General features: G+C 38.8%; 1 protein-coding gene across 2 annotated transcripts; it reads right to left on the bottom strand.

The window, feature by feature from the left end:
- Window positions 1-4,908: 4,908 nt before the first annotated feature.
- On the bottom strand, window positions 4,909-21,504 carry NOC3L (NOC3 like DNA replication regulator). Of its 2 annotated transcripts, none has more exons than XM_054382164.1 (21): window positions 21,467-21,504; window positions 19,752-19,959; window positions 19,231-19,351; window positions 17,367-17,524; window positions 17,204-17,260; window positions 16,060-16,190; window positions 15,248-15,409; window positions 14,393-14,486; window positions 14,008-14,183; window positions 13,671-13,799; window positions 13,084-13,215; window positions 12,631-12,711; window positions 11,947-12,047; window positions 11,426-11,498; window positions 10,936-10,999; window positions 10,777-10,848; window positions 9,642-9,823; window positions 9,285-9,413; window positions 8,538-8,635; window positions 6,764-6,848; window positions 4,909-5,342 (listed from the first exon to the last, which is right to left on the bottom strand). In XM_054382164.1, exons 1-21 carry the CDS (start codon window positions 21,473-21,475, stop codon window positions 5,214-5,216), a joined length of 2,391 nt encoding a protein of 796 aa, XP_054238139.1. In that variant the 5' UTR covers window positions 21,476-21,504; the 3' UTR covers window positions 4,909-5,213. The 2 variants fall into 2 exon arrangements, with proteins under 2 accessions (XP_054238139.1, XP_054238140.1); XM_054382165.1 differs by having other exon boundaries at window positions 19,740-19,959.

Genomic DNA, 21,504 nt, shown 5'->3' on the forward strand with positions numbered 1-21,504 from the left:
CCTCTATAGAGACTGAAGGCAGAGTGGTTTTATACGTGTATTATATTAAAATAATGCACTTTTATCTGAAGATTTCTGTTAAACACTGTGTTAAGTGACTGTAAAGAGATTTAAATATACTGTAACTTCATTTGCATATCTCTGACTTTGTATACACAAAACACTTGGATTATTTATGGTTATTATTTACTTCAACAAAATAATGTACAATAGCTAAATACACCTAACTGCTAATGATACTTTGACAAGGAACAACATAAATTCTGTTTTTCCAGGCTTGTGTTTAAAGAATATTTATTAGCATGTTCCCAAGTACATGCCATTGTACGATATATTTGTCACACACTACCTTTTAGGAAATGCAGAATTTTTACCTCTCTCTAAATTTAGAAGGAAAAAAAAAAAAGATTTCTGGTTGTTTCCTTTCAGCACAAGAATTTAATGCCCCAAATTGACCAAACTCAAAACAATGCATTGATAAATGTAATTAGCATTTCAAAATTCTGAATTCCAAATACATTTTTCCACAGTCAGGAAATAGCTTTTTACTTGTCTGTTAAACCCAGAGAGCATCAAGAACTCCTACACTATAACTCTTGACATTTTTGTTTACATAGAAACACTGTTGTAAGTTTTGTGTTTGTTGAATTCATCTTTTGATACTGACTTTAGTTGTGGTTGGTTGTTGTTCAGGTTTTTTTTCTCCATGGACATTACTAATGTCTAAATTAGTTAAAACAATCCATACCAACTCAAAGGGGCACAAATGAAACAATTACTGAAATCAGTTATCACTTTGATTTCCCACAGGAAGTGTACCTGTGGTGAATAAAGTGTTCTGCACATGTTTCTGTCTCCCCAGAGCAATCCCTCAACAAAGCATTTCAGTACCTGCTGTGACTAAATCAAGAAATCCATTAATACAGAGCACTCAAGCCCTCAGCTTACGACCCATCAGCACAAAACACTGCTTCTCCAAGGAGAGAAGCTGCACCATGCAACGGATAGAACAGCAGTGCAACTAATATGAGGATTATGTTTGATAGTGCAGGGATGAAAGTAAACAAAAGTTACAGGCAGTAGTCTTATGACAACCAACCCTCCACCTATAATAATTAAAAAATAAAAGAAGGAAAAGCCGTTAGTTGGCTTATAAACAAGCAGGCACAATCTGCACTCTGTCACCAAAAGCTATGAAAGCATTTACTATACTCAACAGAAAATTCCTATCAAGTAGCCATTACCAAAGCAAAGAAGTGCCCTCTTGAGGTCATTTCCAGCTCTTGGGAAAAATAAACCACAGACAAAAATTCAAACTTACCCATGGCACATCCTCCCAGAGGTCAATACACTTCCCACTGCTTAGCTTCAGTACTGATGCAGCAGCACTGCAGTGATTTGCAGTTCAGCAATACGATCCAATTAAAAAACCCAACCACCTCCTAGCTCAGTCTCTTCCCTCACGAGTTCTAACTAAGCAGAGCTGGCCCCTGGAAGAAAAAAATCCATACTTTCTCTACCCTCCACCCCTGTGGCACATGCATAATGCAAGACTGATACTGACTAAAATATTACAACTTACCCATTGTTTTCTCTACATAGTGTGCTTTGAAATACTTTAGAGTCACTAGGAAATGACACATATCAACCCACTGCACAATTCAACTAATGCAACTTTTTTTAATGTTAGTTTCTGTCTGTTACTTTAACAAAGCAGTTTCACATCACTAGGGATTTGCGTGTGTGTATGTATTTTTATGGCATTTTAGAAACAATAGTTACTTTCCTGTAGAGTTTGCACTTACCTGTTAGGCTGGGGTTTTTTTTTCCCCTCTCAATATTTAGCAGCACTAAAAATAAAATTCTTAGCATCACCTCTAGTATCGCAGTAGTCTGGAACACACACTTGCTAATTGGTTAGATTCAACATGGAACACCCATGTTCTTACACCCATGTCTTCATCCACTAGTGGTTTTTCTGTCACAGGAATTTAAAAAGCAAAAGCCCTTGGGAAATCAAGGGAGAAGAGTAGCCACGTCACATTGTGTGATGCAGGTCTAACACTGGCCTGAACTTCTGTAGCAACTTAAAACCAGTAGTTTTGTACTATATTTCAGATTTGGGAATAGTTTATTAATATGAGTATGGATCTTCCTCAGGAATCAGTCTAAAGCTGCTTTTGCTGCTGTTTATCACAGTGAAAGAGAACTGCAAAATATTTGGCTTTCTTTTAAAAACCTCCAACTTTATAGGCACGTAGACGACTGAAATCACCTAAGGCTAATGACACTGTTCCATTACTTTCATGGACGCATATGTATCACTTAGTTTCAAGTTTAAGTACTGGTAGACACCCAAGTAGATTTTTATTGGTGACTTTGGTTGGGTTTTGGGGTGAAGTTGGAAAGGAATACAGTATCCTTCCCTTTCCAATCTACACTGGTTCCAAGTATCCTAATAATGAAAATAAAACACCCCTTGCAGCATTAAACAGTTTACTTAAGGCTTGTTAACTTCTGTGAAAGCCCAGTTAAACAGATTTCACATGCTGAGCTGCTGTTCTAATAGGAAAGCTTATTCTGCCTAGCCACAGGTTTTATTTTTGCAGGAATACCTGTCCACACATTCCTATGACAAGACTGACAAAGTGACAGTCCCCTTCTGTACTTTTGGCTGGGTGTGGACATCAATTAGGAAAATACATTCGTTTTTACTCTATAAACTATTTACAGGAAGCAGCTTCCAGGATAAAGTTTCAAAGAAAGGAATGTAAATCATCAACACCTACCAGAAACAGGCAGTCTCTGAGTGGTAGCAGGCCTCATGCTGAACAGTTTACAGGTGGAAGTGTCATACCCTGTTGCCTATTAGCTAAAATAAAGAAGTATTTTATTCTATGCTATTTAAAAATCACTGTTACCTTTTCTGTGTGTTAGCATGTGCTGCTTGCAGTGGTGTGACTGTATGGGACAAAAGCTGGGCAGCCACAGATCCTGGCCCCACTGCAGCACTGCTCTAGTTTGCAGGAACTGAGACATGCCAGGAGGTACCTCCTACTGCCTGATGGTTTCCTCATTCTCTTACTGATCCTAGGTTTAACAGTTAGAAGAGTAAAAAATAGTATGTCAGTTTTAAATTTTAAAACCTAGTCACATTATTGCTACAAATGTTAAGTAGATGAAGTGCCTCAATAGCCATCTTTAGAAACCTTCTCCTTCTAGAAACCATGTACTTTCAAAAATTAAAGACTAACATGGAAATACCTAAATATTTGAAGAATGCATTCTCCCACATTCATAGTTTGTCTTTGAAAAAGAACAACTTCCTGGTAGCTTTACATTTCAGTGGAAGGTTGAGTCTGCAGCTTCTGAAACTGAACTGTCTGATCTCCTCTACTTCTCCCAATGCTTCAATTAACATCTGGCTTTTAATCACTGGCTGTTACTACTCCACTATAAAACTCGGTTTACTTTTAGGGTAGCCCACTACATGTAACAATGGTGTTTTTTTTTTCCTGTCTGTGATAAATATTTTGTAACTTCAATAGTGCTAGACATTTGGCAGAGTTAGCAAATTAAACACAAAAATAAACAGCAGCAAATAGATTTTGCTCCAATACATGTATAGGATATTTCAGAATGACTTAGTTGTACATTTTTCTTCGTCTGCCTCTTAAAACATGTCCAAGTATTCTGACAATGCAACATCACTATGTGCCAGTCTTTATATTGTTTGGAAACTATGTAAAATGATCAATTTTTAAAGTGGCTTTTCCACCTGGACTATTTTATCTCTGCTGACTTGAATTTGTATTTGTATATGTTGTAAAATAAATAAATGAATAAATGGTTTAAGATGTTGACTCCTTTGCTTTTGCCTTCCTGAACTCACAAAATACTGGCTAATGGCCCCTCAAGGAATTTTTCAGAATTTAAATCACATCCATATTTGTAAACATGTAACAACTGAAAAGAACTACTCAAAAGCTATGGGAGTAGCAACCTAAACAGAAAGCAACACACATACTACTGTTAGTATTATGCAGGCAGTTTTGTAATCTCCATAGTAAAATATGCATTTTCTAATCCACTTATCGATAGATGTCTGCTCCAGAAATGTTTGGGAGTTTAAGACCTTGAGATTTGGTGAACTGGTCTGATTAATACTAGAAAAATGTGTTAAAATAAGAATTAATTACTTGTAAAACTATCTAAGAACAAAAAAATCAGGATAAAGAACTAAATACCCTCAAGGAAAAGGAAGGTTTTCTGATTATTGTAAGGTTAAGCAACCTGGACAAAAGTTTGCAAAACTTACAACATCTGTCATTATCACACTACAAAATTCATTAGCCACTAGTCAGGGACAGTAGCCCACCACACTCCCCTTTAGAATGGAATTCAGATGAAGCCAATAGTCAGTTTTAAGTTCCTTCATATATTTTACTTCCTGCCTACAAAGCCAACATGCAGCGGAAAATGGATTCTAAAACAAGCAGGGTAATAGCTAATGTTTGACGAATGGGGACAAAATTACTTCCAAACTCAAAAAAAAGCAAAACAACATTCTTACCTTGAAATTGTCCAGTATTCTTTAAAGGACCGTTTATTGAAGACATTGTAGTAGAGCATTCATTCATGATGACAGTTCAGAACTGGAATTAAGTAATTTCAATTTACCAAGATTCATCAGAGGGGGAAAAAAAAAACAAAAAACATCAAATGCAAAATAATTCCAAGGTGAGTTAAATGCTTAGGAAACATCAGCAGAAAACCAATAAAAATGCAACACATCCCCCAAATCTCTATGCATCTTAAACATCAAAGAAGTCAGTATTATGATAACATTTCCAAAATATTTATTAATTTATGAACACAGCTGAGTTCATATCTCTCTATGTTCTGTTACAAAAGTCAGAAAATATATAAACAAAAGTACTATAATACATAGTTGCAGACAATTTTAAAATTACTTTGGTTTGCATCTTCTAAAATTACCAGTGTGACTGTTCCTCCTGGTTCTCAAGATCTGAGAACCTGGACTGGGTGGTTAACTGGTGATGCACTGTAACTGAAAAACTGCTGTTACATTTTTGTGTGTGATTTTACATACACAAAGCCTACTTGAATTCCTTTAATGATGAGTGGAAACTTCTTTCAGACAATCTTTGTCCATATTTAAGAAGCCAACTGAGCACGACTGATAGATATATTTACGATGGGGATGCTTCCTTCAAGTGTTTAGCAAAATCCAAGGGTTTGTGGACAACAGTCACACTGTGTTGTTGAAGCTGTTGGTTTAGCTCTTCATCTATAAATGAATCCATTTGTGAGAATGTATCCTGAAAATTACAAAATAGTAGTTGCATCACTAAATAAGCACAGTATGTGGTTTCTACACATAGCTCAAATTAGCAGTCCTCATCATCTACACTAGACCCATGGACCTGGCAGCTCACCTGGTACCTGGCTTGCCAGTAAGTTTCACTTGGTTACCAACAAAGTGATGTCAGTCTCATGGGTTTTTGTTTTGTTGTAAGCCAAGCTTTAGAAGATTATCTGCTACACATAATCACAGCTTCCAGCTTTGATGGTGCTTACACATTGCTTCCTGTTCAACACACCTTATTAAAATAAACCAAGCATCTCTGATCAAAAGGCCAGCAAAAGCAATAATGCTAATAGTAAAGGGTATGCCCTGAGCCTGCCTCAGGAGATCCCTTCTGTCTGCAGCCAGGTCTGGAGTCTGCCACTCTTTCCTGGTGCTCAGATAAGGAAGGTCATGCACATGACTTACACCCATCTCTTAAGTCTTAACACTCTCAGAATCAAGTATATATTGTGCACTCAGTTATGTCCATTATAACCACTTATGGACAGTTTGTTCTCTCTATTATCTTCCTCTTTCTTTGTTTTGGCTACCTTAAAGAGCTTGTGCATTTCCTTATTTAACACTACACAAATGCTTCTCCTATCTGCTGTTTCCAGCCTTAACCCTAGCAGGACAGACACATCAAGAAGCCATTGTAAAAGGACAGAATAAGGCAATACAAAGGCATTTTCAGAAGTTGCTTCTCTAAAATGGGGGGGAAGTTACGCTTATTACTGAGTTGCAAAGAGGCACTAACACTGACATTAAAATGTTTGCATTAGAAGAAAGAAAACTGATCATCAATTTCTAAAGGACACACCACTCACTGGACATTTAATGGGGTTTGACATGTAAAACACATCCAGTGCCAAGGGTCTAAAAGTATTCAGCCATTTCTTTTTATGTATTACATCTTGGTTCCCTTCAAATTCATACTTTAAAGCTCTAAAGGGACACTAATAAGGATGAGTATCCTCCTACACAGTGAATCAAAGGCTCTGCAAATTCTGCTGTCTTGCCAACTATCCACACTGGGGAAACACAGCTGGCTCTTTATTACTGCTTTTTGAACAAACATTAGTTCATCATTACAAAGAAGGAAAAGAAATCTGCACTGAACCACTGCAAAGTGTAAAAGGTAAGTAAAGTAACAGCTATCACATTCATCTTGCTATATTAACTGATGCTATGGGAGGTGGAACTCTCCATGCAGCTTTGCTTCCTCTTTTATAGTCAGTGCTATCTTCTGCCAGTTAAAAAACATACTTGACACAGAAGGTACAGAAACCAGAAAGCCAAACCAAGTGTGCTAATGGGTAGTGAGCCAGCAGACAACAGGTTATACTGCTGTATGATGTGGTTAAGCAAGGACACAGAGAAATGGGATGGTACCTTTCTTCTAGGCGTTACTGATGCAACAGGAGGATTAAAGGTCATTCCCCTCACACTGTATTCTTCAAAAAGTTCTGTAGCAGGCCTATAGCGAAAACCACAGCGAAAGAAAAATGGCATTAAATCCACACTTCAAATAATGTATCACCAAACTAAGAGCAGCTTCTCACACATACAGGCCATTCACACCCTCCACCACGCTTTGAGAGGACTCCTCTTTGTAATGAGCATCGCCTAGAGAATACCAGAAGTCATCAGCTGGAAGACAAGGCAAGTAAAATGTGTCTAAAGACTCCGCTGGCAAGCAGAAAAAGAAATAGGAGACAAGAAAAAATGTTCTGTTGGCTTGCCACAGATCCAAGCAGTCAGTGCTTGCCCAGTATATACTTAGAAGAGTAAAAAAAAAAAAAAAAATTACAAACAAAAAAACCCCAACCATCCCATTATCTAGCTGATACAATCTGCCAGAATTTCCAACAGTTTCTTACCAAAGGGTTTTAAGTAGCCATGGGAGAACAGAGAAGACATAGGAAAAGAACCGTGTTGTTCTGGAGAGTACTGAGTTCTTTGCATTAGTAAGATTAAGCTGCCCACAAAGAACTGCAGATAGACTGTATGAGAAGATGGTCAGTAAAATGGCAAATGAAATTCAGTGTGCAAGAAAAAAATCAGTCTTGTCTTCAGCCAAAAAGTGATCTGACTGCTGTCCTTTAAAGAAAAAAACATCTTCTTCTGACAGATGTTTTCACAGGATTGTGACCTTAGTGAGGTTTAGTGAGACAGAGAACAGAACAGAAGATAATCACGTCAGTGTATAAATCCAGATAACCCACATCTCAAATATCGCACCTGACTCTCCAAATATCTGAATGGGTAAAAGGTCAAGAAGAGGCAATACAGATCATGAAGACAATGGAACAGGTCTTGTCTGGACCAGATCCCTTCAGCCAGAAGAGATGGTAGACTGAAAGACAGAGGTCTATCAAATCATGTGAGGCACAGAAAGAGTATATGAGAGCAGACTGTTAGTTTCAGTTCCCAGAGCAAAAACCAGGGACTGTTAAGTGATGCATGTTGGCACCAGGTTCAAAACAAAAGGTAGGTCGTAAAATAACAAGCTGTGGACTCATGGAACCCTTACCAAAAATGCTGTATCTGCAAAATACATGCTTTGGTTCAAAGAATTCCATTAAGAACTCCATACTAAACAGAAAATAGTACCAGGTTGAGGAAATCTAGTAGGTTGAAACCAGCAGGAGGCCAAGAGACTGCTCAGAGCATGTGCATTATATACTTGCCCTGTTTTTACTCTTCTTGGGGCACCTACTTCCAGCCACTGCTAAAGGCAGGATGCTGAATTAGATCCTTAGTCTGAACCAGGATGGCTGTTACTATGCTTTAACATATTAAAGACCTCACACTGCAGCTTGGTTTCCAGTTTGCACTGGACAGCCATGGTTCAGTGACCTTTATACATACTCAGACCAGGGCTTCTACTAAAGAAATGCAGATATTTTGCTCCCGTGGGAAGAAAGCACACTGCATTTTGAGATTTTTACCCTTGTCACAGCCTGGCAACAAGCCTCAAAAGAGGAAAAAAACCAAAAAAACAGAGGCAGTCAACACTCTGTACTGGCAGAGGAACAAAGTGAGTTTGAAGAACACAATTTTTTAATTTTATGGGTAATTATTTTTAGGGATTCCTTTACTAAAGTATGGGCACTAATATTTTAAGGCACTATTTTCAAAAACAGAACTCCGATAACTATCTCACCTTTGACTCAAATCAAGTGAGAGAGCTCCTGAGCCTTCAGTGGGAGCTCCAGCAATGAGGTGGGCTGCAAACTTCTGTACTATTGGATGATAGTGTCTCTGAAAAAAAGGAAGAAAGGCAGCAGTTGACTGAGGAGTAAGTGATAATGTACTTTTCTATGGATTCTCTCATTTACTTCCATTTCAGGAAGATGGAAAGTTCTGGTTTTGTTTTAGACAGAGAAACTGAGCACCTCAAAATCAGTCTGTTTCTGGAGTTAAGTGAATGAGAACACCCAGTCATAGACACTAGTTAGTGTCTAACGCTAGCATTGCCATGCTTTAAGTGTAACTCCACAATTAATCTAACTCCCAGATGGCAGGAACAAAAGCAAAGGAAGACCTCCCCAAGCCCCAAACTATAAACCCTGGATGCAATGACAGGTCTGGGCATCAGTTGTTCCTCAGAGGAGGGCTGGACCACTGGAGAAATTAGTGAAAAAAAAGACTGAAAAATCCTCCAAAAGAAGCAACCTGCAGTAAGAACCAGTGTGGTACTATCTTAAGGGATGTGCAATATCCACTGTGAAGCATGTTCCTTCCCCATACCACTGTGCTGCTCTTCCTCTTTGTATGCAATGAGCTCATGCAGGCCAGATTTGATTGACAAAACCTGAAGACCTCTGTTTTCTATTTGCAAAGCATGTAAACATTTAGCAGCTATTTACTGCTGACTTCCATTTCCCAAATCATTCAGCTCCTCACTAACCTGCAGTAAATGCAACTCCCACAAAGCTGTGTTCTGAGCATTGCAATGCTCTGGTTCATCTAGTTCTGGGAGATAAACTCCACTGCCCTGAGATTCGTTGTCTAGCAAGAGGTCCATCCTCGGGAATGTCTACAACACACACAAAAAAAAGTACTGAGTTGCTTATATTGCACATTTAATTATAACATAGTTAAGTTCCGGATTCATTCCATGTTATTCATCTCAGCAGCACTTAAGGATACTCTGTTTTCATTGTTCTTGCTTCAGATGCTTCCAAATATTTTGCATAAAATCAATTTCTCAAAAAAGTCAATAAGCTTTAACCAGTAAGCTAAAATTCCAACAAGTAAAACTTACTTGCATTAATACCCTGTTTGTTGCCAGGATCCCAACACTGGAGTTTGGAAGTACATGAAGAGCAAGCGTGGAAAGTCGCTTTAGGAAAGCAAGAGCTCGTTGCTGGGAAACTTGTTTTCTCCTCTTGGCAAACATGACATCCAGGCATTGGAGCACAATCCCTATATCATCATTGGTACGACCTCAAAAGCAGAATTTCATACAAAGAGTAAATAGCCACAATGATGAACATACAGCCACATACTCTGCTATTGACTGTACACTGGAATATGAGAAATGGCATGAAAACAGAGGTTCAAACACAGCACTGATTTGATACAGACACAAGCATCCATCCCTTTCTGGTAAAAATAGACCAACTTTGCACAGAAAAAAACATCAGTTTATATGGTGCTTTCTAGGAAAATACTAATTCTATCAGAAATGTCAAAACAGAAGCAGTTAAGAGTTTTAATACTAAGTGCATTCATTATATATTTTTTATAATTTGTTAAGAGTGGTGCAAAGAATGAATCTTTTACCCACCCAGAACTGTAGAATATTTTTTTCAATCTCTCCTCCCTAGTGAACATTTATGAAGTTAAATAAAATTATGTTAATCTCTAACTCTGTATTTTTTTTTAGTAACTATCCACCTTCTCAGAATTATTAGAACATTTAGATTAGAAAAGTAGAATACCAGAATTATAAAAAAATCAGAAAAGTAAACCAGATTTTAGAAAACAGAATTCAAATTGACATAATTTTTATAACTGTATTAGAAAAAAATAGAGATTTTTCTCTATTAGGGAAAAAATAGTTAATTTCTACATTGCTATTGAAAGAAACAATTACAAGGAACTCAGAACACTTCACCTGAGGGAAGGATAGATGCTTATCCAAGAACACATACTTGACATTCCCTAATGAAATTACATGGTTAGAACCTGTTACCATGTACTGCAATAATACTTGTAATATTTGCATTGCAGCAGTGCAATGTGCAACTTGATAAAAAAGGAGATTAAACAGACAATAATACTTTCAGAAGCCAGATATCTTAAAACAATTGCACTTTATTAACACTATGTTAAGACTATGACACCAAACAAGCAGAATAAGAAGGTAAACACTGAAAATATGAATCCAGAGTTACCTGCATGTAGGCTGAACAGTGTCCTGTAGAGATGTGTGTAGAATTTCATCGGGTCAATGTTAAGAACATCACCTATTAACATAATCCCAAATGAGTATATTTACTTCATTAATTTATCAGACAATATTAAATAAAAGTTTGTGTTTAAAGATCTCTTACCTTGACCAGAGAGTATATGAAAAGCACTGAGAACACAATGAAGACTCTCACGATAGCTTAAACCCTAAGAATACAAACATCATAGAATCATAGAATCAGTCAGGGTTGGAAGGCACCGCAAGGATCATCTAGTTCCAACCCCCTTGCCATGGCCAGGGGCACCTCACACTACATCAGGCTGGCCAGAGCCTCATCCAGCCTGGCCTTAAACACCTCCAGGGATGGGGCCTCAACCACCTCCCTTGACAACCCATTCCAGGCTCTCACCACTCTCATGGGGAAGAACTTCTTCCTCACGTACAGCCTGAATCTCCCCACTTCCAGCTTTATTCCATTCCCCCTAGTCCTATCGCTACCTGATATCCTAAAAAGTCCCTCCCCAGCTTTCTTGTAGGCCCTCTTCAGGAAGGCCACAATAAGGTCATCAAAGGATGATCACCCAAAGGAACACAATTTTAAGAAAACTGTAATAAAAGTAAACTCATCTTACCCCAGATGCAATAAGAGAATGAAGGACAATCAACAGGTCATCAAAAAATTCCACATTGATGAGATGAGCAAACCTTGAATCAGACAGATTTTTGACATTATAGGGATTACCTGCAAACTCAGTTCAAAGTATTTTGAATTGCCAAACCCCACATTTTAAAAGCATAGCTAAATCAAATGCAGAATGTATATTATCTTTGTGTCTATGGATAATTCACCACCCAACTGCTCATCACAGTTCCCCTACAGCGCCAGAGACACACTCATGGTCTTCAGCAAGTGATGAGACAAAATAATGGAAACGATCACATCCTGCTGGGTGTGCATCACATTAATTCTACCACAGGAAATTTCATATCCCAGATGTAGGTGAAAACTTTCGAAGAGAAATAGAAGAATTTCAACAAATTTGCCAGGGACTGTCCTCTCTCACAGCCTGTAAATCCCTTTCAAAGTCAAAATTCCCTTTAGTGTTTTATTTCTTTTCTAGCACACACAAAAGAAAGTGGACTCAGATCTTACTTTGCAAGACCCTCAAGCACAGCTGGCAAAAGTGGAGACTTCTGAGCTTTCTTCAAGATTCTGAAGTAAGTCACAAATACAATATTCAAGGTCTCTGTGTGCTGAAGGAAAGAAAAATAAAATATTTAAGCACAGAAAAAAGACAATTATACTTAAAATCAATTGAAAATGGTTCTTCCTGTCCATGCTTGCACTCAAGCCTTTCCAAACCACTCCTAGAATCTGTGCCCTTATGCTGAAAAGCTTAAGTCTTGCTCTCCTGCCCCCTTCTCTGTCCCCTCACACTCACCTAGCTAAAGAGCCTCTTCTCCCCTTGGGCCATGCTAGGCACACTCTACCCTTGCCTAGAGGCCACTTTGATAGGCTGGTCACAGCAATCATATAAATGTCATACGAAACAGGACATTACATAGCATCATATGGAACAGGACATATGTCAATGGATTAAAGTATCCTTTTGTGTAGAGAACAGAAGGAAATAGGAATGGCCAAGGTGGCTTTTATGGGTAAATCTTTTTCTGAGTTTACTAAAACTTTGACCTGGCAAAATGTTTGTAAACTGCCAACAATGTACAGAAGTGTGGAATGCTGGCATGTTGGGATGCAGAGGAGAACTTGGTTACAAAATGGTTAGGGCCTGCTGCTGCTTTGTAAAACTAGGTGAATAATCTGTAAATTACTTACCAGCTTCAGTTTTTTTTCTTTACTTTCTGATGCTTCTGCTTCTAAGAGTTCCCGTTCCAGTTTCTCTTCTGCTTTCTTCCACTGAAAATACACAGTTGATTTCAAGACAGCAGACTGAGTGTTTTCAACCATCCTGGATATCCAGGTTCCAAAGATACTCAGAGAACAAATTTTCCACATATGGAGAGTTGCTTAAATTACCCTCTGATGCTACTGGGTAACAGATAAATTCTTTCCTATCTGAAACAACTGATCAGAGGCATTATGAACACCAGAAGGAGAAAAATGAGAAGACAAAATATATTACCTGTAGAACCTCATAAATGTTCAACTATAATCCAGACACTAATCACCAGTGCTGAGCATTAACGAGGGTAACAAAAGTGCTATCACTGCTAGAACAAATTGCTACATAAGGTCCCTGAAGCAGAGCATGAGAAAGCACACTCATACCTTTCTTTGCATTCTTGAAAGATTTTTTCTTTTCTCTTTGTAAGTCATGAACTTTTTCTTTGGTGCAATGTCTTCGGAATCTTTTTGTAATTCTACTTCCTTAATTCTTAAGTGAAGAAATACTTTTAACACCTATTGAAAAATAAAATAAATATAATGAAAGGTGATCTACAACAGAGGAATGGATGGTAAGAAATTCTGAATTTCATTCCAGCTAGCAGGCTTTGCTGGTCAGAGGTTCTTCTGTTTATTCCCCTCCTGTTCCTCAATACCCATACCTCTCATCTCTGCTCCCAGTTCCTTACCTAGCACCATTCATTTCTGTCCATTCCTCCATTTGCCTCTCTCACTTAAATGTCTCCCTGCCTGACTTCACCAATGTCTCTGTCAGGATCTGATCTCCTCCTCCCAGTCCCCTCATCTGTAACATTTTGTCTCAGCTCACTCTTAAACTGCTTGTGTTCTGCTAGAGGGAGGAAATTCTCCTTGTCTGTAGCCTGCAGCTGCACTAACTTTTAACTTTAACTTTCAGATTACCTATAAACAACCAACAGAAGGTAACTGTAGTACAACAGAGAGACTCTTACCTCAGGTCTGACATCGTAATTTCTACCTCTCACAAGGCCAGAAATGACCTTAACTACACCAAGTGAAGCATAGCCCAACTTGTCTTGTTTAAAGAGCTTCTTAACCGCCTCACAGCACAGTTCAGAAATCTGAAAAGTGAATTCAAACAAAATCTTTTGTACAGCCAAGTCCACAGCAACAGCTAACTGATAATGTTTTTACCTAATTACAGAGTGGACATAGCCTGTGAAATAACAAAAAGACACAGCCACAAGATCTGGATATTGTGGAATAATGCTCAGAAATATATCATTTTTCATGCACAAACCCCCCCTCCCTTATCAGACAATCACTTACCTTTTTTGATGCATCATTCATGAGTGGAACAATGAGAACAATAATGTTATTGTGGAAGTTGAAGTGGGGTAGGGTCACAAGCAGCTCACATAAGCACTTCACTGCTATCTCTGCTAGACCTTTATATGCTTTTAATGAGATGACATTGCTTTTCTTCAGCTTCCTTTGTTTCCAATCTGCACAAAACATCATTTTCAGTGATTACTGTTCAGAATTTAGAGGAGCTTCTGAACATTTACATTTTTAATTATTGCAAGCATTCTCCTGCATGCTTCATGCAGGCACTGTTTCAAAGACAGCAGGTGACATTCAATCAGAGCAGGTAAAATGTGATGCCACAAATGATTCTGCATTTACTATAAAAAATGGTAAGTGCGGAATGTACCTTTAATTGTTTGTTCCAGGTTTTCCAAGTAAAATTTATACTGACTCACAAGGCCTTCCTCAAATTCTCTCAGTTTCTGAGTTTCCTTCTTAACCTGTAAACATAATACAAATGAAATTTTATTCAGAGAGCTAAATACTGAAATAAGTCAACAGTGGGGAAAACAAAAAGTTTTAAAATAAATACGAGGTATAGAAGTAGGTTTTTTTCTGCTAATCAGATTATTTCTCAAAAAATATTGTAGAAAATATTTATATAGATTTCTAGACATATTCTTGCGCTCAGAGGGCCTTTTCCAACTAGGCCTATTTCATTTATAAAGATTGAAGTGAAATTTTCAACGAGATGTAACTTTAAAGCCACAACTCTAAACTGCACTACCTATATTCAAGAAACTTTCTGAAGAACTGCTTAAAAACAAGCTTCAGAAAACAAGTTACTCTGCATTTATTCAGCAAATTATTGGACACCTTTCAAAGAAATCTCTTCCAGTGAGGTGACAACATTACATAATTTACTTTAGTTCCCTTCCGTGTAACAGAAAACGCCACCTTATTCCAGGGCTTATGATGAAACTCATCCAGGTTTGATATATTACTTTCAAATACTACTATTCTTTTCCCTCCATTACCACCAGCATGTCACTTACTTATAGAAGGAAGTACAAAAGAATTAAAGGTTCAAAAACAAGACCTCTGCCCCTGAATGTGTCACAGTTTCAGAATTTCCACAAGTACTTTTATATTTGTCAAAACTACAAATTAGCATTCAACCAATCAGCATCAGTATTTAGCATAACTTAAAAAAACAATCTGAACTCCTCACAGTACAGTATCAGGACGTCCAGTACTTCACCTTGGTAGCCTTTTCAGCTTCAGTCAGAGGCCGGATTTTGTAAGAAGGCACAATATCTTTGAACACCTCCATCAAAGAAACCATCACCAGCTTCCGAACGATCACAGCCACATTAGGATCCTGTTCCATCAGCATGGCACGTAGCTCCTTCAACTTTTTGATCTGATTAATGAAAGAAGCAAACAAAATCAGCTGGCAGAAAACCCATAAACCAATGTGCAAGCACAACATACATTTCAGCAAAAGTTTCCCACAAAAATGTGCCTCGTTTTTAAATACTAGAAAGAGACTCATCAGTCACTCAGACTCTAATTAGCACTGCAGGAAGAGCCAAGAAATGCTAGCTATCACAACAAAACTTTTATCTTGGGAATGTTCAAACTATCTTGCTGTTACAAACTTGCACAGAATTCTAGAATTACTAACATATCCTGAAACATTGATAATTATCAGATAGAACCCCCAGATCAGAGCTCAAGTAAGGGTCATGCTTAAGGAACAAGGTCTTTTGGACAGGTTTTACTACAGACAGTATTATTCCTAAACCCACAAGTATTCACAGGAACAAGTTACTCCTGAACAGAGCAAACTCAGTCAACTAAATCTTCACCTGATTCAATTCCTCTGCACCAAGCTATGGCAGAAGTTTCACTGTTTGCCACCCTCTGCAAAGCATACAACACTGACTTTTTTCCTTGTTCTATCCATGTATTTTTCTGCTTTTGCTATTGTTTGGTCATTTCAGACCTTTACTTATTAACTTCCTGCACAATACAGGCACACATACATGCATGTTAAGTAATGCTACTTACATTGTTGTCTGGCTCAGAGAGAATGGCAGACGCTAAGGCAGCAATGTGCATCTTCCTTTCCTGCAGCTTTTGTCTCCTTTGAGCAGCCATTTCCTCAGGAGTGAGAACAGGCAGGGGCTCTTCATTAAAGTCTAGCAAAAGGTGTGACAGTTAGAAAAGAGGGTCACTAAGGAAGCAGTTTAACAAATACAATTACAAAGCACAGGTCTAGACACTGCAGTTCAGATGGGTACCATGATAACTTCACCCAAGAGTTACCCATATAATTCCACAGTAAAAGAAGCTTTAACAATGACCTTGTTACAGCTTATATCAACTCAGGGATTAATTCTTGTTCCACTCTAAAATCTAATGCTTGCAAAAATAAATGGACCAAATGTTTTTGTATTTGCAATGGTATTCCCTAAGCACAGTGGGAACACACAAACTCAACATATGATTCCAGCTATGCAAAGAAACTGCAATGCTCTGCAATTTGCAGCAAATTAATCACAACCTGCCTTTCCTTTTCCAAAAAAAAATGTTTTTGTTCTGGTTTCTGAGTATTCTTTTTCTACAGGTATGTCTTTCCTCAACTTCAGATTATATTTAGAGAATAATGATGCAGAAATGGCAGTCACAACTGCAACTTTTACTCTTAACTGGACACCAACCTGCAAATCAAAATCTGAATTTCCTGATATTCTGGTGTCTTCACTAAAAAATTTCAAAGACAGACACTTAAAAGCCTGCACAAATCTGTCCTGAACTGCTTTTCAAAATTATCTCACAGTAATCAAACTAGAACCACAGTATATATTCTTTAAGTAAGACCAAGACATCCCTTCTCACTAGCAAAGATGAAACAGCTGATACAAGGAACCTCATGCAAACACCAGTTCCATGTGAAAATCAGAGAGATTATTAAGCCAGCCGTTCCTCAGGTGCTGGGATACTAACAGTTAAGAAAGCAAGCTAACAGGTAAGAAATCGCTGTTATACTTTGGGGGCAACATAATAATGAACATATTAAAAAAAAAAAAACCACCCTAAACAAAACACACCTACATTAGAAACTTCCTTAGCAAATAACTCTTCAGATATGACAGCGACAAACAAGCAAACAATCAGAAAATGACAAAATGCAAGTGTGATGTTTTATTACCCTCTGCTTCCTCCATTTCTTCTGTATCCTCATCTTCATCCTGTGCAGTGTTGAGAGCTGCAAAAATAGAGTGTCTAAGTGTCAGGCATGTAATAAACACTGTGGATTCAAAATAACTCTACATATCTTGGCTGCTATACTGATTTCAGGATCCGTGCCTCACCTGGCTTTTCCATAGTCTGGGGAATAATGCCACTCTTGTCTTTGATAGGGAGCAGATGGATGAGTTCTTTTTCTGGCTCAGTCTGCATGTGTCTTGGCACCTTCTCATATTTCTCAATCACACTTTCATGTTTTCGTTTTTTGACATGAACAGGTTCACTGAAAAATACCAGGCAAACTAAATGAGTTAGCCATCCAATTAGACAAGAACCACATATAACAGTATACAGGTGGATTAAGTGTTCACACTTAGAAAAATAAATAATAGCAACCAGCAACAGAACAAGAGGACACAGTCTCAAACTGTGCAGGGGGAAGTTTAGGCTTGATCTTAGAAAGAAGTTCTTCACAGAAAGAGTGATTGCCCATTAGAATGGGCTGCCCAGGGAGGTGACGGGGTCAATGTCCCTGGAGTGTTTAAGACTGGATGAGGCACCTAGAGCCATGGCCTAGTTGATTAGTTAGGGTTGGGTGATCAGTTGGACTTGATGACCTTCCAACCTGGCTGATTCTGTGATTCTGATTATTAAGCAAAATGGTTGAATGTGTTCACCATTCACAGCACCACTTATCACTCAGTCAAACACGTTAATGTGTGTCTGCATAGGATCTTCGATTTCAGGACAATACAATACGTCCAAACTCCTTTTTATAAGAAACTAATTGTGAATTGAGCACAGACAGAATGATATTTAGTTAATCTGGCAAGTCGGTCAACTTCATACATTTTGAAATATTAGCATCTGAGTGTAAACATGTAACACATGCTAGCAAAATGCTAGCACTGATTTTGAATTTACAAAAAAAAAATTAAATGGTGTAACCATTTATAGTACAGGCACACTATGAAGTGTGTTAACTGTTTATCTTGTTAAAAACTAAAAGCCTTGGATGAAGAATCATGTTGTTAAAGCTACATGGTCTGTCTTATAACAGGAACAGTACTTCTGTTCTTGTAAAGGGAAGAGAACAAACAGCCTTTGGAATAACCTCCCCTGGAAAGTGATGAAGTCCCCAACTTCGGACACTTTTAAGATTCATCTGGATAGGCTACTGTGCCATATTGTCTAGACTGTGCTTTTGTCAAGGAAGGCTGGACCAAATGATCCTTGAGGTCTCTTCCAATCTGGTATTCTACGATTCTTGAAGACACTAAAAAAATGCTTTTTGCTCACTTCATCATTTAGTCTGAAATAACTGCTCCAGAACTAAAGAAAACTAAAGTTTACAGAGAAAACCGAAACTACAGCAGCTAGGCATACAATCTTTCACATTCATCAAAAAATGCCAGTTAAGATTTTTGAACAATTATGTAAGCATCCCGCTCTGTAGAAGCGTATTTGTAAAGACACAATTCTACAACTAGAAGCACTAACTTCTTAGGTGTTCCAGTGTGAACTCTACCTAGCACCTTGCTCCAGAAAACTGGTAACTCATTTTTATACAAATATTTTGGTGTTGCATGTATTTACAGAAATAGCTTCCAGAATATTTTTTAAACAGCAATTTGCAATACAATATAAGAAGTACAGTGAAGTTCAGAGAACATCTTGAATGCTTTATACAGAATAAAGGCTGCATACAGATTAAAGCATTTCTTGCAGTTTGAGGAATGCTTCTCACCTGACTGCCAGGGACCTCAGGTGAAGAACACTGTGCAGAAAATGCATTCTGAAGGTCAAGCAGAGCAGATGAATGTACTGATACACATTAGTACATTAATACTAAATATACTGACAGACGAAGGAAACACCATAGGGAAACAGCAAAGAAGCACAGGATTGAAAGTGACCTCATGATATACGAGTTAAATATTAACCACACAAAGATGAATTAGTACGCAAAGTAGACATCACAATACTCACTTAGAAGACAGATCTCTGGTTAAAAAGGATGCTTTTTGAGCCAAATCCTCCATTAATTTTAAGTCATCTTCATCCATCATGTCCAATGGAAGAGCATCTTCCTCTTCTTCATGTTTATCATCTGTTTTAGAAGATGATGTGCACAAGTTAAGATCCTGTACATGTATCCAAACTTGAAAACCTAACCCTGTCTACACAAGTGAGACCATTTTACACTGTACTTCAACCTGCAGGTCATCAGGCACGTGTTTTGTGTTATCCCAGAAAACTGCTCCGTCACTGTGACACCCAACAACAATCACAGCAAACGTATTTCTACTATCTTCAACTGTCAGATATTTTTGCCAGAGTGGCTACATTTTATATTTTTCACAGCTCTTTCCTTTAAAACAAGAAGAGCAATTATTGGTACACAGAAAATCAAACGTTTTTTTGATGTAATTTTACAACACAAAGCAGCAGGGTATTTAGTAACCCTCAAACCTTTTCACTTCTAAAAATAACTCTGCACAAATACTTACCAACTTTCTTTTTCTTGCTCTCTTCCAGTGGAAAAGGTTTACTAGCGATAGCATCTCTGATAGCTTCCCTTAGCTTCTTTTGTTCTTTTCGATACTTCTTAACAGCACTCTGCTGCTTGTACTGTCTATTCTTTAATTTGTTGTCGAGTTTTATTTGACTAGTTCTCAGTAACTTGCGAAAGCTTGGGATCCGTTTTGTGTTTTTTTTCTAGGAAGCAAACAGAAAACTACAAATAACTGACGTGTTCATAACCTTTGTGAAATTTATTTCAGTTGCAGATCTTATTAAGCTCATATTTCTATCAGAACTAAACATCTATCAGAACCGTTTCTTTCAAACGGTATCATCAATTAGCTCCAAATTCACCTGACCCTGTAATATTTTTGAGAAGAGAGATCTGCAACTAATGTTTTACAGAAACATCTGACAACTTCTTTATTAAATCCTATGTCCATCACTTTTATACACATGAACACTCGCAAGTATGGTAAACAGATTGTTAGGCCACAGTTCTTTGTCCTGTGTGCTCAGGATACCATTCTTCTTTAGGACAGGGTAAGGTATAAGGTACCTTAGAGTACCAATACAAGACCAAGCTCAGACAAATGTCCTCCTGCTGCACACTTCCCTATGGAGAGCTTTTGCTCTCTTCTGCCCCAAATTCTCTGTGACTGGTAGCTGCAGGGATGAGACAAGGCTGCCTGCTGCAAAGCTCAGAACAGCAGGATGACAGAGCTCTGTAGTTGGTAGAGGCATCAAAGCTCAGGGAGGCACAGTAGTCAGAAGAGGGTTCAGGGAAAGCCCAAGAGGCGCAGATCAATACAGGCACCCAATGCCAAAACCGCAAAACATTTCCATGAGTGCTCAGACAGAAAGTGATGAACTACATCTTATGTGCTGAGGGGCACAGGAAGACAAGAGCTGAGTAGAGAACATGGGCCACTGTATTGCAGTGGTATGGGGAGATGTGTCCCTTCAGTAAGGGGACAAGAAAACGGGCCAGTTTGGGGCTCCTCGAATCTGAATTTTTGCCAGTAAATCTTTAGATTCCCTTTTTAGTTTCACTATTGGGAAAGCTCTGAGGAGACAGAAGTAACACTGTCCCTATGCCGCCGTACACACAACACTGATCTAGGCCAGCTGCAGGCAGCAGTGCCTCCCAGGCTCTGCTTTTCCTCTCCTGATGCCACTACACAGCCCGAGTGCGTGTGACCAGGGCACGCTGCAGACTTCCCTGCTCTCCACTGAAGCTCTGACACCACGCTCCTCAGTATAACGATCAATACTGATTCATTTCTTCTTCTATGCCTTAGTTTTAGCAAAACCACCTTCGAAGAGCGAGAAATGAACCTACATTTTACGGTGAGCCCACCGCTGAGGGAGCCGGCTGCTGTCTGCTTTAGGCAGACCGCATTTTACGACCCTCCCCCGGCCATGTGGACATTTTGTCGTTTCCCACAGCCCCCACGGCCGAGACAGAACCGGACAAACCCGCCTGGCCCGACGGAAGGCGAGGCCAGCACAGGAGTAACACATCGCGGAGCCCGCGGCCGAGGCCCGAGGGCTACCCCCCCCCAACACTACCCGATCGGCTGGGCCGCCACGCTGCCATCATGTTAGCCCCGCAGTACCACACGGGACTACGGGAAGCCCAGGAACCCCCTGTGACGCCCGCTCAGACCCACGGACACCCCACATCCCCACAGCGTCCTACCGACTTCATGGCGGCGGCGCCTTACGCGTGCTGTGCCG

This window comes from Indicator indicator, chromosome 7 (genome assembly GCF_027791375.1).
Source record: "Indicator indicator isolate 239-I01 chromosome 7, UM_Iind_1.1, whole genome shotgun sequence".
In the NCBI taxonomy this organism is placed as follows: Eukaryota; Metazoa; Chordata; class Aves; order Piciformes; family Indicatoridae; genus Indicator; species Indicator indicator.

Coding starts and splice junctions, on each gene's coding strand:
- NOC3L (XM_054382165.1), bottom strand. Junction 11,499..11,946: donor GTGCTTGAGGGTCTTGCAAA/GTAAGATCTGAG, acceptor GTCTGATTCAAG/GTTTGCTCATCTCATCAATG. Junction 9,414..9,641: donor CAAACAGGGTATTAATGCAA/GTAAGTTTTACT, acceptor TGTGTGTTGTAG/ACATTCCCGAGGATGGACCT.